Raw genomic sequence first — 18157 nt, 5'->3', positions numbered from 1 at the left:
GTCATATTTCTGACTGTACAGTTGAAGTCAGAAGTTTACATACAGAGTCATTAAAACTTGTTTATCAACCACTCCACAAATGTCTTGTTAACAAACTATAGTTTTGGCAAGTCGGTTAGGACATCTACTTTGTGCATGACACAACAATTGTTTACAGACAGATTATTTCACTTATAGTCTGACTCTGAATTGTATCACAATTCCAGTGGGTCAGAAGTTTACATACACTAAGTTGACTGTGCCTTTAAACAGATTGAAAAATTCCAGAAAATAATATCATGGCTTTAGAAGCTTCTTATAGGCTAATTGACATCATTTGAGTCAATTGGAGGTGTACCTGTGGATGTATTTCAAGGCCTACCTTCAAACTCAGTACCTCCACAAGTCTGGTTCATCCTTGGGAGCAATTTCCAAATGCCTGAAGGTACCACGTTCATCTGAACAAACAATAGTACGCAAGTATAAACACCATGGGACCACGCAGCCGTCATACCGCTCAGGAAGGAGACGCGTCCTGTCTTCTAGAGATGAACGTAATTTGGTGTGAAAAGTGCAAATCAATCCCAGAAGAACAGCAAAGGACCTTGTGAAGATGCTGGAGGAAACAGGTACAAAAGTATCTATAGCCGCAGTAAAACGAGTCCTATATCGACATAACATGAAAGGCTGCTCAGCAAGGAAGAAGCCACTGCTCCAAAACCAGCATGAAAAAGACAGACTACGGTTTGCAACTACACATGGGGACAAAGATTGTACTTTTTGGAGAAATGTCCTCTGGTTTGATGAAACAAAAATATAATTGTTTGGCCATAATGACCATCGTTATGTTTGGAGGAAAAGGGGGAGGCTTGCAAGCCGAAGAACAGCATCCCAACCGTGAAGCACGGGGGTGGCAGCATCATGTTGTGGGGGTGCTTTGCTGTAGGAGAGACTGGTGCACTTCACAAAATAGATGTCGTCATGAGGTATAAAAATTATGTGGATATAATGAAGCAACATCTCAAGACATCAGTCAGGAAGTTAAAGCTTGGTCGCAAATGGGTCTTCCAAATGGACAATGACCCCAAGCATACTTCCAAATTTGTGACAAAATGGCTTAAGGACAACAAAGTCAATGTGTTGGAGTGGCCATCACAAAGCCCTGACCTCAAACCTATAGAACATTTGTGGGCAGAACTGAAAAAGTGTGTGCGAGCAAGGAGGCCTACAAACCTGACTCAGTTACACCAGCTCTGTCAGGAGGAATGGGCCAAAATTCACCCAACTTATTGTGTGAAGCGTGTGGAAGGCTACCCAAAACATTTGACCCAAGTTAAACATTTTAAAGGCAATGCTACCAAATACTAATTGAGTGTATGTAAACTTCTGACCCACTGGGGATGTGATGAAAGAAATAAAAGCTGAAATAAATCATTCTCTCAACTCTTCTCTTCCTGACTGATTATTCTGACATTTCACATTTTTAAAATAAAGTGGTGATCCTAACTGAGTTTAAATGTCTTTGGCTAAGTTGTATGTAAACCTCCGACATCAACTGTACATGATGTGGCAAACCTCTTCAAAGTTAGGAGCGTTTGTCAGAAATTAAGTGGGAAACTGTCACCAAAGTCAGCCCAGAATGAAAGTTATTTCGAACATGACAGTACCTGTGTGTTTGTTTCGCTGTCCTGGTCCACCCAGGCCGCAGGTAAGGTCAAGGATAGCAGGGTTCGGTACACAAATTTGGTTCTCGGTAGGTCCAGATCTAAACGCCAACAGATAAGTCCAAAACAGTCCAGCTCGTACACGGTAAATCCAGCCAATGTAGATTGTCTCTTTCTCTATGGTTCATAGATCCTTCCCGCCCTCTCTCTCTCTTCCTGGTTTTTCTTGACCTTTTATCTGTGGGTCGGCTCCACCTTCTGAGGGTTCCCCTTGCTTCTGGGAATTGTAGTTTTGGCAGTCGGCCATTTTGTGATCTGTAGTTCTGATCGGGGTGGCCATTTTAGTGATCGGGCAGAGCCGTTTATTAGTTCTGCCCCCACATATCTGCCATTTATCACTCGACCCCCTTCTTTGCCACAATGAATAGAATGTGAAATATAAAAATGGGGTTCCTATGTGGCTCACTTCCTTGCAGGCAACATGCCAGGATTGTGGGTTCGATTCCCGCTGGGGCCATCCATGTGAAAATGTATGCAAGCACAGCTGTAAGTCCCTTTGGATAAAAGTGTCTGTTAAATGGCATATTTCATATTATCTCGATGTTATGTGTGCTATTGTCCTTCTACTGTCTCACTCCTGCATTATTAATACAATCATTATGACTCGTCATTTATGTGAGGATTAATGTTATCCACCTGAACAGCTCTCCACTGAACGTGTTCACTTGTCTGGGATCAATGTCAGCCTACGTTACTGAGCCTTCAGATCAGCTGGGGAACTATCGGAGCCCTGGACAGCTATTTTGTGTGTGTGTGTGTGTGTGTGTGTGTGTGTGGTGTGTGTGTGTGTGTGTGGGACGTGTGTGTGTGTGTGTGTGTGTGTGTGTGTGGTGTGTGTGTGTGTGTGTGTGTGTATGTGTGTGTGTGTGTGTGTGTGGACGTGTGTGTGTGGGGGGGGACGTGTTTAACTTTACTTGTGGGGAGCAGAAGTCCCCACAAGAATAGTAAACAATCAAAAATGTGACCAACTGGGGACATTTTGTTGGTCCCCTCAAGGTCAAATGCTATTTGTAGGAGGTTAAGGGTTAAGGTTAGAATTAGTGTTATGGTTAGAGTTGGGATCTTGGGTTAGGGTTACATATCAAGAAATATATTGTGGCAAAAAATAACAGGCAGTAGCATACAAATAGCGAAATAAAACTTGATTAAATGAACATTAAATAACTTGAAAGCCTTTACTGTATTTATCTTTTAATACAGTCATCTCATTTGAAGCATCGTTATATTCTTCGCTTGTTTGTAACGATTGCAAAGAAATTAGAAACTCTTAATTGTAGGAATCACATTCGTTTTGAAGTTATCGGCGGTCACAGAAAGACGGATAAACATCTGGATTTTGTGTTTAGCATAGATCTGTGAATACAGTGACGCAGAAGGGCAAAAAAGCCCTTGAAGATGCACTAAGAACAGCTAAGTGCTGTCTGAGGCAATCATTAAATAACAATTGTTTTTAAGAGCAGGTTTAGAAATGATGGTTTTGGGAAACAGCTCGTAGATTTAACGATGCTCCAACGAAGGTTCTAAAGATGAACTTGGCCATAAGATGCTTTTGGGAAACCGGGCCCAGATAAGTACTGATAAGGTACGGTGTGACTCATAAAGCGAGTTCATAAATAGTTGCACAACCTTACAGGAAATGAGGATAACTATTTTTCATAAGGAAATGAGGAAATGGGTAGGATTGAGGAAATGGGTAGGATTTATTTCGCAGTGATCGATCATTCATCCAAATACAAAGTCATTTGTACACATTATGCACATTTAAAAAATATATATATTTTCTACCCTTATTTGACCAGATTCTCGTTTACAGCAACAACCTGGGGAAGAGTTGCAGGGAAGAAGGGTTGAATGAGTTAATTGGAAGCTGGGTATGACTAGATGGAGCATGATGCATAGCATACCACATAACTTAGTTCTGAGACCATTCTTTATAGTACTGCACCTGTAGTTCCATGTGTAAACACTTCACATGAACTCTGTTTGGCGATCCCTATTATCAAACATTTGCACAATGCACAGTACAATAACCAGTAATCCAGTAATAACAACAGCTTGATGAAACTCATCTTGGTCATTCAATAAGTCCTCACATTGACATAAGCATTAAAGTGATAGATAAAGGGATAGTTCACAAAAATAAACGAAAACTTCAACAAAAAAGTTAATTATCCCTTTAAGGAGAGTGCTTGGATTTCTCCAGAATTGATGTATGTTATGACACCTCATGAGTGTGAGCTTTTATTTTGGAATCCTGAATTAGAAATGCGAATCACATGATACTGCAGTTTTGACATGATCATAAATCATGATTTTTAATATATGAGTATAAATCTCTCAGTGTACAGCATTCACCGGTCAACTGATATCAACTAACAGCATAATATTAGATAACGGGAACCTGAGTTTACAAATAACAAAAATGTATACTTGTTTTATTTATTTTATTAACAAAGTTATGCAACACCTAATTCCCCTGTGTGAATAAGTAACTGCCCCCTTACACTCATAAACTGGTTGTGCCACTTTTAGCTGCAATGACTGCAACAAAATGCTTCCTGTAGTTGTTGATCAGTCTCTCACATCGCTGTGGAGGAATTTTGGCCCACTCTTGCATGCAGAACTGGCTCTTTCTATTAAGGCAACTCGTACAGGTCCTGAGGCAGCAAAGCAACCCCAAACCATCAAACTACCACCACCATCCTTGACTGTTGGTATGAGGTTCTTACTGTGGAATGCAGTGTTTGGTTTTCGCCAGATATAATGGGACCCATCTTATACAAAAAGTTGACTCAAGTTTGCCTGGATGCACCTGGATGATCATCAAGTCTCTTGGAAGAAGGATATATGGACAGATGAGTCAAAAGTATAACTTCTATGATGACATGGGTCCCATTATGTCTAGCAAAAACCGAACACATACCAACGGTCAAGCATGGTGGTGGTAGTGTGATGGTTTGGGGATGCTTTGCTGCCTCAGGACCTGGACGACTTGCCTTAATAGAAGGAACCATGAATGCTGCTCTGTATCAAAGAATTCTACAGGTAAAATTCAGGCCATCCGTCTGTGAGCTGAAGCTGAAGCGTCATGCAGCAAGACAATGATCCAAAACACACAATCAAGTCAACATGAAAATGGCTAAAAAGCAACACATTTGAAGTTTTGGTCTAGTCAAAGTCCAGACCTAATCCCAATTGAGATGTGACAGGACTTGACATGAGCAGTTCATGCTTGAAAACTCACAAATGTTGCAGAGTTAGAGACAGTTCTGATTGCAAGAGTGGGCCAAAATTCCTCCACAGTGATATGCGAGACTGATCAACAACTACAGGAAGCATTTGGTTGCAGTCATTGAAGTTAGAGGTGGCACAACCAGTTATTGAGTGAAATTACTTTTTCACACAGGGGAATTGGGTGTTCCATAAATGTGTTAATTAAATTAATAAAATAAGTATACATTTGTTCTGTTATTTGTAAACTCAGGTTCCCTTTATCTATCTTAGCGTTTGGTTGAAGATCTGATAATATTCAGTATCAAAAATATGCAAAAACAGATCAAATCAGAAAGGGGGCAAAGACTTTTTCACACCACTGTATGTTCTAGAAGTCATTGAGAGACTCTAAATGTGCATTGCACATCCATAATACCAAATGTTTCTATCAGCCATGTCATGAACCTTGAAGTCTTTACTGAAGACTCATCTGTCTCTGCCTGGCCAGTTCCCCTCTCTCCGCTGGCATTCTCTGCCTCTAATCCTATTACAGGGGCTGAGTCACTGGCTTACTGGTGCTCTTCCATGCCGTCCCTAGGAGGGGTGCATCATTTACATTACTTTACATTTGAGTCATTTAGCAGACACTCTTATCCAGAGCAACTTACAGTAGTGAATGTATACATTTCATACATTTGATTTATTTATTTTTTTCTGTACTGGTCCCCCGTGGGAATCGAACCGACAACCCTGGCGTTGCAACCACCATGCTCTACCAACTGAGCCACACGGGACCTCACTTGAGTGGGTTGAGTCACTGACGTGGTCTTCCTGTCTGGGTTGGCGCCCCCCCTTGGGTTGCGCCGTGGCGGAGATCTTTGTGGGCTATACTCTGTCTGTTATATCTGGAGTATTTCTCCTGTCTTATCCGGTGTCCTGTGTGAATTTAAGTATGCTCTCTCTAATTCTCTCTTTTTTCTCTTTCTTTCTTTCTTTCTTTCTTTCTTTCTTTCTTTCTTTCTTTCTTTCTTTCTTTCACTCTCTCGGAGGACCTGAGCCCTGGGACCATGTCTCAGGACTACCTGGCATGATGACTCCTTGCTGTCCCCAGTCCACCTGGCCGTGATGCTGCTCCAGTTTTAACTGTTCTGCCTGCGGCTATGGAACCCTGACCTGTTCACCGGACGTGCTACCTGTCCCAGACCTACTGTTTTCAACTCTCTAGAGACAGCAGGAGCGGTAGAGATACTCTCAATGATCGGCTATGAAAAGCCAACTGACATTTACTCTTGAGGTGATAACTTGTTGCACCCTTGACAACTACTATGATTATTATTATTTGACCATGCTGGTCATTTATGAACATTTGAACATCTTGGCCATGTTCTGTTATAATCTCCACCCGGCACAGCCAGAAGAGGACTGGCCACCCCTCATAGCCTGGTTCCTCTCTAGGTTTCTTCCTAAGTTTTGGCCTTCTAGGGAGTTTTTCCTAGCCACCGTGCTTCTACACCTGCATTGCTTGCTGTTTGGGATTTTAGGCTGGGTTTCTGTACAGCACTTTGATATATCAGCTGATGTAAGAAGGGCTATATAAATACATTTGATTTGATTTGATGAACAAGATATACTGTACTGTATAGTGTACTTTAATCAAAATGCATAATAAGCTATTTCTATTCGAGGCTACAAGACTGTTATTTTATTTCTGAACACAAAGAAAACAGTGTTAGTGCTGATCTCACATATACCACTGTATACATGCACAGTATATACTACTGTATATAGTATTTCTTATAATTTTGTTCTCTTTTTCTTTAGCCAATGTTGGTCTTTAATACAGGGCCGATATTGACAATTCTATGATCATTGAAACATGTTGGTTGTACAGTAGCTACGTCACGGGTGCCATATGCCCAGTAAACTTCTGCATATACACTACCGGTCAAAAGTTTTAGAACACCTACTCATTCAAGGGTTTTTCTTTATTTTTACTATTATCTACATTGTAGAATGATAGTGAAGGCATCAAAACTATGAAATTACACATATCATGTAGTAACCAAAAAAGTGTTAAACAACTCAAAATATATGACAGCTTTGCGCACTCTAGGCATTATCTCAGACAGTTTCATGAGGTAGTCACCTGGAATGCATTTCAATTAACGGTGTGCCTTGTTAAAAGTTAATTTGTGGAATTTCTTTCCTTCTTAATGCGTTTGAGCCAATCAGTTGTGTTGTGACAAGGTAGGAGAGGTAGACAGAAGAAAGCCCTATTTGGTAAAAGACCCAGTCCATATTATGGCAAGAACAGCTAAATTAAGCAAAGAGAAATGACAGTCCATCATTACTTTAAGACATGAAGGTTAGTCAATACAGTAAAATTTCAAGAACTTTGAAAGTTTCTTCAACTGCAGTCGCAAAAACCATCAAGCGCTATGATGAAACTGGCTCTCAGGAGGACTGCCACAGGAATGGAAGACCCAGAGTTACCTCTGCTGCAGAGGATAAGTTCATTAGAGTCAAGTTCATTATGTTATTTCATAGTTTGATGTCTTCACTATCATTCTACAATGTAGAAAATAGTACAAATAAATAAAAACCCTTGAATGAGTAGGTGTCCTAAAACTTTTAATCGGTAGTGTAAGTTTGCTTTCAGAGACCATTCGTGATTGATGCCAAAGAGTCCAAATGATTCATCCATATGTGACCCTCCACCATAGAGACTGTGATGTCATCACTCCCAGGCCATCAACAGCTTGGTGAATGGCACAAAGGCACCATGGCCAGCCTTGCTGCAAGGGAAGGGAAACAGACAGTCACCACATAGCAGTTAGATTTCAGTACCTTAGAGTAAAAACTAGGCAGACCATTGGGTAATACAACACAGTGTTATAAAAATATCCCTACAAAATATCACTTTCCGGATAAAGAAAAGACATCCACTACATGACCAAAAGTATGTGGACACCTGCTCGTTGAACATCTCATTCCTAAATCATGGGCATTAATATGGAGTTGGTCCCCCATGTGCTGATATAACAGCCTCCACTCTTCTGGGAAGGCTTTTCACTTTTCATGTTGGAACATTGCTGCGGGGACTTGCTTCCATTCAGTCACAAGAGCATTAGTGAGGTTGGGCACTGATGTTGGGTGATTAGGCCTGGCTCGCAGTCGGCATTCCAATTCATCTCAAAGGTGTTTGATGGGGTTGAGGTCAGGGCTCTGTGCAGGCCAGTCAAGTTCTTCCACACAGATCTCAACAAACCATTTATGTATGGATCTCGATTTTTGCACAGGGACATTGTCATGCTGAAACAGGAAAGGGCCTTCCCCAAACTGTTGCCACAAACTACAGAATCGTTTAGAATGTCATTGAATGATGTAGCGTTACGTTTTCCCTTCACTGGAACTAAAGGGCCTAGCCCGAACCATGAAAAACAGCCCCAGACTATTATTCCTCCTCCACCAAACTTTACATTTGGCACTATGCATTGCGGCAGGTAGCGTTCTCCTGGAATCCACCAAATCCAGTGTGATCAATCACTCCAGAGAATGCATTTCCACTGCTCCAGAGTCCAATGGCAGCGAGCTTTACACCACTCCAGCCGACGCTTGGCATTGCGCAGTTCCCGATGAACAGTTGCTTCCAATGGCAGTTTGGAACTCGGTAGTGAGTATTGCATCCGAGGACAGACGATTTTTAGACGCTACGTGCTTCAGCACTCGGCGGTCCCGTTCTGTGAGCTTGTGTGGGCTACCACTTGGCGGCTGTGCCGTTGTTGCTCCTAGACGTTTCCACCAGGGAAGCTTTAGCAACTGTCTTGCTGGAAAAGTGGCATCCTGTGACATTACCACGTTGAAAGTCACTAAGCTCTTCAGTAAGGCCATTCCACTGCCAATGTTTGTCTATGGAGATTGCATTGCTGTGTGCTCGATTTTATTTTCCTCTCAGTGGCTAAAATTGCTGAATCTACTATTGTGAAGGGCTGTCCACATACGTTTGTATATATAGTGTACTTTTATCGAAATGCATAATAAGCCATTACTATTTGATGCTACAAGACTGTTATTGTATTTCAGAACACAAAGAAAACAGTGTTAGTGCTCATCCCACATATACCATTGTATACATGTACAGTATATACTACTGTAAATAACATTTCATATCATTTTGTTCTCCTCTTTTGACAAACACGGGCTACTCACGTTTGCTTTCAGGTTGATATTTGCATGTTAAGTCAACCAATGACAATGTCAGCAGCACAAGTTGAAGTGTGTCTTGAGCATGGAACCATATTTGCTATATTCTTTTTTTATAACAAAATACAAACAAATCGATAATGACAGTGACAAGACAACCATAAAAACGGAGGACGATGTACAATACATGACGATACCCAAACCGACAAACACACATCATACAACACATTTGGACAAGACAGATCAGCAATGCCATAGTGTAGTAGCCTAATACAAAAATAAACAAGGAAAAATGTTGTTTGCTTACACTCTATTGCCTATGGATCATTTTACCCTTATGGTAGCATATGTTAATTTTAATTTATATTGTTCATTAACAATGTTGTGGACTTTCTCAAATGAATATGCCTGGGTACCCAGATAATATAATATTGCAGACACTTTTATCTAAAGCAACTTACAGACATGTGTGCATTCATTTTATGTGTGGGTGGCCCCGGGAATTGCTAATTCATTGTTTAAACAGGTTGGGTGTTAGAGATGTAGAACTTTGTGTTTTGAATATTAATATTTTACCTAGCAGAAGTATTGTGTCATTAATTGAGGGGATATGGACATTGAGGTCACCCAAGATGATGAGTTGGGGGTTAATATGTAGTTTGATGGAGTGATGGGAAAGCCAGCCTTGAACCTGTAGCCAAAACAAGCTCACTGTCTGACAGTACCAAAACAGATGCATTATGTCCTCCTCCTCTTCATTACAGAACCTTCATTTAGAGTCTTGCTCAATACACCAAATGGACAGCATTTTCTTTGTTGACAGCTAAAAAGAATCACACACACCAGAGCGAGAGAGAGAATATCTGCACATATGTGATGTTGTACACAATTTTTGGGGACCACTTTTTGCTTGTGGGCACTACTTTCAGAACTACTGGCAAAAAATAATCCAAAAGTACCAGAGAATCCCTAACTGAAAGGCTCTTGAGTATCTATTGGTGTTTTGTATGTGACATTGAGGACTTGCTTCCATGGTATTGGGTTGTCAAAGACATCTTCCCAATACCTTTGAAATTTGTATGGAATTGCAGATAGGTGATGGAAATTCAAAGTGAGTTGATTTTAGATTTTTGTGTCCATTTTTTGTTTTTTATAGTAAGATGACATACAGTTAAATTATGCTTTACTTTCTTCATCTTAGCTTTACATGTGGGGGATATAGCAGACAGCAATTGAACATACATATGATTTGTACAAACATCCACATAGGCTCTAAACACTGTTCTAAAATCAAATAACTTTCCATCTTTCCACGTCCACAATGTCATTTTGAAAATAAACATATTTTTCAATAAACAATTGTTTCAAGTTTATAATTGTTACTTGTGTGTGTGAGGGGCCTGGAGGCCCTACTACTGTAAACAACAGGATTCAGTGGAAAATGTATTTAAAGTAAATAAACCCTTCAGTTATAACTAAAAGCACTGTTGAACCTTTTCCTGTCACCTCTAAAAATAGAGATCTATTTATACTCCACAGTAGATCTCTAGCAATTCTACCAACGTAAAAATGCAAGGATGAAACATCCCTTATTCACAGAATAACTGATTTAAGACTACAAATGATTGGTAAATAAAGAGAGCCGTTACCATTCAAAGTAGCACTGTCCTCTGTGTGTGCCATCTTGCTGCCCGTGTTCAATTGATTCCAGCTCTACTCCCATATGGAAGTCTGGCTCCCCGTCCAGGTGGCCCAGGTAACGAACTGTGCCTGTGCTAATCCGTCCCGAGGGCAGCAGGACTCGAACCCGGTGTCCCATCTGCAGGTCTAGGGGGGAGTGAGGCACAAAGACCCGGTGTGGACCGATGGAGCTCCTCCAGGAGCTCCCACTGGGGGGACTGAAGGTTTGCTCTTTTTAGATGACTTAAAACGAATAGGATTTCAAGGGACATTACACTCTAAAATCAAAGTTTTCAGATCAGACCTGGTTTCAAATACTATTTATGTTTTTTTCAATTACTTTCAAAGACATTTTGAAGTAAGGATTTGATATTTTTCTTTTGAATTATATACAGGCAGTGTATTTTCAAATACAAATATTTAAATACTCCATGCATTTGAACCCAAGTCTGTTTGGTCCTAGGGGTGTTTGAAATGATGTATTTGGAAACAAATATTCGAAAATAGTTTCAAATCGTAGGCTATTTATAGGATTATTTCAAAAATAATACTTTCAAATACTTCAAAGTGGTTGATTTTAGACACATTCTTTTAAAATACTCAAATAAATAAAATAAATATTTAAATTACAAATACTTAACTACGCATGTATTTTAACCGAGGTCTGTTTGGCTATGTTTACACAGGCAGCCCAATTCTGATCTTTGTTTCACTAATTGGTCTTTTTACCAATCAGATCAGTTCTGAAAAAGATCTCATGTGATTGGTCAAAATACCAATTAGTGGAAAAAATATCAGAATTGGGCTGCCTGTGTAGACACAGCCTTACAGACCTCAAAAGTAGTCATTGTTTGTGTGGATACAGCTATATGCCTCAACTCCAAATTAATGGAAAAGATAAGCACTGCAAATCTGGAAAGTACATGCTGCATTCCATGGACCAATTTTAAGATCTGAAAACAAGTGCCAAACATTTTTAAGTGTAATGGCCTTTTGACACAGCTGGGAGCAGGTGAAGAGAAATGGCTCTACCTGGTGGCTGTAGACAGAGCAGAAATGGGTCTGGAGCTAAATGCTGAGTTCAATGAGACCTGGCTACCAGACAAGCTGCTTTGGCATGTGTCGCCTGTTGATGACATCGTCTCAGACCCTCTGCTTTGGTTGGAATGGCTCAAGCTGCCTGTTATTTTAAGTCATGGATAAGATTATTATTTCCTATTCAAAACACAGATATTAAAGGGAGATTACACTTCAGAATAAACATTTGTCCAATGTTTTCAGACCTCAAAACTAGTCCAATGGTAAGATGAATACATGTTCCAAGACTTTGAGTGTGTAGATCTAGGTATATGCCTTAACCACAAATTAATGGAAAAGATAAGCACCAAATAAAATCTGGAAAGAGGAAAACGTTTATCTTTTCCATTCATTTGGGATTAAAGCATATAGCTTGATCTACGCAAAAAATGGCCTGTGACGTGGACCTATCTGAACATTAGTCTACTTTTGAGGTATGGAAACATCTGACCAACTTTTATGTTGGAGTGCAATGTCCCTTTAAATCCCATATGATGATTATAGCAAATCAAGTACAGTTGATCATGTGATTTACTTGAGCTGTCCTGGTCCTTTTCATCGTAAGGATGTCTGTTCTTCACCTCTGAATCGCCAAGGTCCTCGAAGCTGCCCACCTGAAGTAAACTTCCAGGCCTGGCTACAGTCTCAGAGATCAGCTGATCAAAATAAAAAAAAGTTGGCATCAAATTATTATTATGACTAAATGATGAAACACACACACACACATAATCATACAAACACACACACACTCAGACACACGTTACGTTACGTTAGTCCATCGTATCCGATGATGACTTCCACTTCTGAGTTAACGGTGAATTCTTTGGTGACTGTAGAGTCCAATCTGAGATCCACAAACGTTATTGCAGGTGGGGCATATGCAGTCTGTTTGGCATATGTTTGGCCTATGTTTGGCATATGCAGGAATTATTGTATGTCTCCTGAACTGTTTTTGCTGTCTCTCTGTGCTCTTCTCTTCCCACCTCTGTACACCGCTTTGGCAGAGCTGCCGCCAGGTGGAACCGTCAGCAGCAGCATCTTCCTGGTCTGTGGGTTTGATGTTGCACTTGTTCTGCAACATTTTCAGCTGGTCCTTGTAGGGCTTCATCTGCCCCCCCACCGCAGACCGCCGGCCAAGATGTAGCTGGCCATACAGGATCTTCTGCTGCAAGCGATCCTGAGACATTCTAATAACATGCCCAAGCCAGCGCAGTTGGAGTTGGGTGACCATGGCCTCCATACTCTTGCAGTTGGTCTTAGCAAGTATTTCTGTATGGGGCACACGGTCACACCAGGTGATTCTCAGGATGCGCTGCATCGCTCGAGCTGCTTGTTGTGGCAACTGTAAGTAACCAAGGATTCACAGCTGTAAAGACTTTGATGTGGAGGTGGAGATACCTGTTTTGGAAGACCCTGCGTCTGAGTTTCCCGAAGCCAGATGATGCTTGCTTGATCCTATTTTGAATTTCGAGGTTGATGATGCAGTCCTCTGAGAGGATGCTGCCCAGGTATTTGAAGGACGCGACTATTCCCAGTGATTTGTGTTCAATGGAAGACCACCTCTGTCTTGGTGGTGTTGATAGACAGTCCCATCCTGCTATATACCCTCACAGCCGCTACAAGGACGGACTGAAGGTCTTCTGGAGTGTGGGCCACAAGAGCACATCATTAGCATACTGCAGCTTAAGAACCCGCTCCGTCAAAACCTTGGTGGTTGCTTGGAGCCTCCTGATGTTCAATAGGTTTCCATCCAGCCTGAAGTCCACCGCAACCCCGCTGCTATCCTCAAGCTCCTTGTGGAGAAGCTGGGTGACACATATCAGGAAGATGTTAAAGAGTACAAGTGCCAGCACACACCCCTGCCTCACACCGATGCTTACTCCAAAGGGCACTGACTCCTGCACTCCTATGGCCACCCGAGCCATCATCCTATCATGGAACCGGCAAAGGATGTTGACAAATTTGTCTGGACTTTGAGTAGATTGCCCCATAGTAGTTCCCTGCTCACAGTGTCGAAGGCCTTGGAGAGGTCGACAAAGACCATGAAAAGGTCCTGATGTTATTCACGGCACTACTTCTGGAGTTGCCGTGCCGTGAATATCATGTCGACCGTACTCCTGTTCTTTCTGAAGCCGCATTGTGATTCTGGCAACAGTTCCTCTGTGATGTTGTTCATCAGTCTGTGCAGGATCACCTTGGCCAGGACCTTGCCGGCAACAGCCAGAAGGGATATCCCTCGGCTGTTGCCGCAGATGAACTTGTCACCCTTGTTCTTATAGATGGTGACAATGTTTGCATCCCACCACTGTTGGGGGACAATCTCCCGGTCCCAACCTCGGTGATGTACTGGTGGAGCATAAGTAAGCTCCCTTCTTAAGTAGCTCTGCCGGGATGCTGTCAGTGACAGGAGCCTTTAGTTCTTGAGGGAACGGAGAGCTGATAACACCTCTTGGATGGTTGGTGAATGGTTGATGTCTTGAATGGGTGGACGGACAGGCAGATCTTCCAGGATGGAGTGGTCTGTAGGAGATCATCAGGATCTGGTTTTGGTCCTTGAAGAGAGTCAGACCATCAGTTGTTTTCAGGGGGGTGATGGAGCGACTTCTAGGGACATAGATAGCTTTAGCTGAGAAATTGTGCATGTCGTTTTTGTCGGCATAAATTTGGATTTCCTGTGCCTTATTCATCTACCATTCATTCTGCAGAGCATGCAAGGTTGTTTGCACTTCCTTGAGTGATGCACGCCATTGCTGGCGGAGGGTAGCAGATGTGGGGCTGGTGAGAGTAGCCCTGTGCGCTTTGTGCATAATGTCCAGTAAGGTTGTGGTCTCAGAGTTCGCACCGAACCAGTCCTGATGTTTCCTACCTCTGTAGCCAATGGAGTGGGCCGCTGCCTGATAGAGCACTGAACTAATAGATGGCCACTTCTGGTCCCTGGGTCCTCTGCGCTCAGAAGAGGCTCAGTCTCCCTCAGTCTTTCAGCGATAGAGCCTCAGAACTCGTCCCTTTCTGCATCTTTCTCAAGCTGGGTACACACACACACACACACACACACACACACACACACACACACACACACACACACACACACACACACACACACACACACACACACACACACACACACACCTGATGACGGAGGTCCTGCTGTTTCCTCTGCATTTCCACAAACTTCCTGTCCCATGTTGCCCTCTCAAAGGTGATCTGGGTCTTGAGGGCCTGGATCTCCCTCTCAGCTGTGAACAGTCTCCTCTGCATGGCACTGCTACCATGAGGACAACCCTCATCGTTACCTGTTTTTTGTTTCACTTGATGGTTGTGATCCTTTCCTGTTCTGTGAGGTTCATTGGGCTTGTATTTGATTGAGTAGTATGGGCTCACCTGCATCAAAAATCAATGACAGTCAAACAGTATTTCCAGAGCAAGAGGGTTGTCTAAGCTATAATTGTCAGATAGGACACATAGCCCATGGTCCTAGATCAGTTTGTGCTGTGTAGTTAACTCCTATGGTCATTGTCATTCTTGGCAAAGAGTTGCACAAACAGATCTGCGACCAGGCTATAGGACACACACTCACCCAGAAGAATCTGCAGGTACATAACAGACCCTTGAATGTCCATGCAAACGCACACCACAGGATATGCGTCACCATGCTGTTGTAGTATCACCTCTCATTGTCCTATCCTACCTGAGAAAAGAAAGCTGTTGTTGAGGTGTGCCCATAGGACATTCTTATACTGTGTAACTCAAACATTTTTGTGTATCTCTATCTCTATTGTGTGTTCCGTAAGTACATAAATGTTAATATACTGACTGGTGCTATAGAGTGGACAGTGTTGTCCCCATTGACACCAGTTTGATTATTTAAAGGTTCATGTTTGAGATTTCAACACCAGCGTTTAGAATGTGAGGCTCTGAGACTTATAATACAGCAGTGCTATTCAATAATATAAGTTCTCTATTAAGTTGTTGGTGACATGTGTAAGGTGTGTTCATAATTCCATGAAATGTCAAATCAAGCCTGGTCCCTGATCTGTTTGTGCTGTCTTACCAACTCCTACTGTCATTTTTTTGGTGTAATGACTATATAAATTGACGAGACAGCACAAACAGATCTGGGACCAGGCTATATGATATCGACACTGCATCCACAATTTTACCACCTCCATTCGGATGATGTCTCTGTAATACAGCTAGTTCTGGAGATTCATTCACTGAGAGCTTCAACAAACCATTGCAAACAAACGTGTAATAGCACTAACAATCATGTAATAGCACTAACAAACATGTAATAGCACTAGCAAACATGTAATAGCACTAACAAACATGTAATAGCACTAACAAACATGTAATAGCACTAACAAACATGTAATAGCACTACAGTTTTATACAGACAGATATGCGGCTAAATACAGGACCGTTCCATTCAGCCAGAAGGTGAAGAGAATGAAAGTCAGAATGTCAAAATGAAAATAGCTCTGCTCTTTTCAGGTCAACGCCGTCACACTCCATGGTGAATGCTAGAACACCATACAGTACTCACTGACCTGTTGCTATGTCCAGTGCTGTGAGAGCAGTGTTGCTCACGAGTAAATCTTATCTAATCTTCTTAGTCATGCTGTGTCCGGGGCCATGTTCTTCCAGACAGCAGCTTAATTCTGCCTCCCAAGCCTCTACTGTAGGCCTATCTTGATGAGCCGGACGAAAATGAAGTGTCTTCCTTTCAATGGCATATTCGAGTAGACAGTCCTGAATTGTATCTACTGGCTGATATTTTCTGTAATATTTGATAGTCAGGCACAACGCACTGTATTATATAGGGTTATATCATATTTATGTTATCAATATTCAGACAGCCAAGACATGCTTAGGTTGTCCTGATATGGACACCGTACAAAATAATGAGCCAAAGGTCAACGGCATGTGTCTGCTCTAAGCACAGACATCCTGTCACTCTCAAACACAGCCTTTTGTTTGCATATCATTTTGCATTGATGGTCTTTGTTTATGCAATAAATAAATGAATGGTCATGGCTCTGAATGGCCATGCAAAACGAGTTGTTTTCTTTGATTCAAAATCTTGACATTTTGCTTACCTTGTGCAGGATATATCTGTTTTCCATCCTAATTTGTTTACATCTGAAGAGTGAATGTCATACTGTGGCACTTTTACATGAGCGATAATACCCAATCATAATCAAAAATATTACAATACACACTTTATAGTTTCGGCAACATTCCCATTTTCACTTGACATTGCAATATGATTCAATCTCAGTTCGACGGTCACATTTTCTATCCGTCAAGGAGAAATTAAAGTGATAGGAATTCTGATGTAATGTTCTTCAACCCTGCTATCTACATGTGTGATCTTTTGAAAGTTTTTACACTTTCTCTGTATGTACAACACCACTTACACATATTTACAATACAGTACATTTGATAGTCACCGGATACTGTATACACTCCTGATTTGAATGGCTACTGTGTAACATTAGAAAAGCATTAGATAATAAAATATACTGTATACTAATTTCACCCATCTGCATTAGAAATGATGCACATTTTGTCCGACAAACATATTGACACTGACCATCATACTTTATTGTTTCACTTTGCTTCCGTTATCAATGACTGCAAGGAAAGCCAGTAAACACAAACATGTAAACTTGTCTCCCTTGAATAGCTCAAACTGGTTTTGCATTGAACAGGTCTCGCCTGGAAAAAGAGATAGGTCACAGGTCATTACCGTTACTAATGGTGTAGCCAAATTATTGCTGGGTTGTTGTTGTGGAGAAATATTATTTAGTGACGGATAACACTGCTTTCCGAGTGGTGACTGGTTCTACCTGTTTCATACGCATTCATTACCTGTACATTACTTACAACAAATCCCCACTGAAATAAGTAAATCATGCTTTCATTACTTGGAACAAGAGATTTATTTACAAATGGCCTGTAATTCAGCCCATATCAACTTTCATCACTCGTCATACTTTTGGGGCATCGGGCGTGACTGCATTATTTTCTCCTGGTTTCCTGTTCTTCTCTCCATTGTGGAGAAGAATTGTCTGGTTTCAAAGTAGAACACAGCATTCAAATTAAATGTGAGCCTGTAGGTATTATCTGGCAGGGTGACTGTTTTGTTTGTAACCCTCACACACTCACCACTAAGATATAATGTATGCAGGTCATATACAGTAACTGCAAGGAAGTTAGGCCAGTTGTCCTCACCTGGCCTACCTGGTTAAATAAAGGTGAAATAAAATGACAAATTAAAA

At 41.5% G+C, this 18157-nt stretch overlaps 1 protein-coding gene across 1 annotated transcript; it reads right to left on the bottom strand.

The window, feature by feature from the left end:
- Nucleotides 1-6589: 6589 nt before the first annotated feature.
- On the bottom strand, nt 6590-16470 carry LOC106605116 (uncharacterized). The gene is made up of 7 exons (XM_014200442.3): nt 16295-16470; nt 15454-15564; nt 15006-15257; nt 12412-12532; nt 11832-11979; nt 10769-11017; nt 6590-7711 (listed from the first exon to the last, which is right to left on the bottom strand). The coding sequence occupies exons 2-7, from the start codon at nt 15526-15528 to the stop codon at nt 7654-7656; spliced, it is 903 nt and encodes a 300-aa protein (XP_014055917.2). The 5' UTR covers nt 15529-15564; nt 16295-16470; the 3' UTR covers nt 6590-7653.
- Between the last annotated feature and the right edge of the window lie 1687 nt (nt 16471-18157).

Source organism: Salmo salar, chromosome 05 (genome assembly GCF_965601325.2).
Source record: "Salmo salar chromosome 05, fSalSal1, whole genome shotgun sequence".
Lineage (NCBI taxonomy): Eukaryota > Metazoa > Chordata > Actinopteri > Salmoniformes > Salmonidae > Salmo > Salmo salar.
Note: the sequence above shows the minus strand (reverse complement) of the source record. Positions and strands in the feature narration are given on the sequence as shown.

What these genes read in the sequence shown, in the direction of transcription:
- LOC106605116 (XM_014200442.3), bottom strand. Translation starts at nt 15,528, where the DNA reads ATGGTGACGCATATCCTGTGGTGTGCGTTTGCATGGACATTCAAGGGT. An exon ending in GTACCTGCAGATTCTTCTGG is followed by an intron (nt 15,258 to 15,453) that starts GTGAGTGTGTGT and finishes TTTTTGATGCAG; the next exon opens with GTGAGCCCATACTACTCAAT. An exon ending in GGACAGTGCTACTTTGAATG is followed by an intron (nt 7,712 to 10,768) that starts GTAACGGCTCTC and finishes CTTCCCTTGCAG; the next exon opens with CAAGGCTGGCCATGGTGCCT.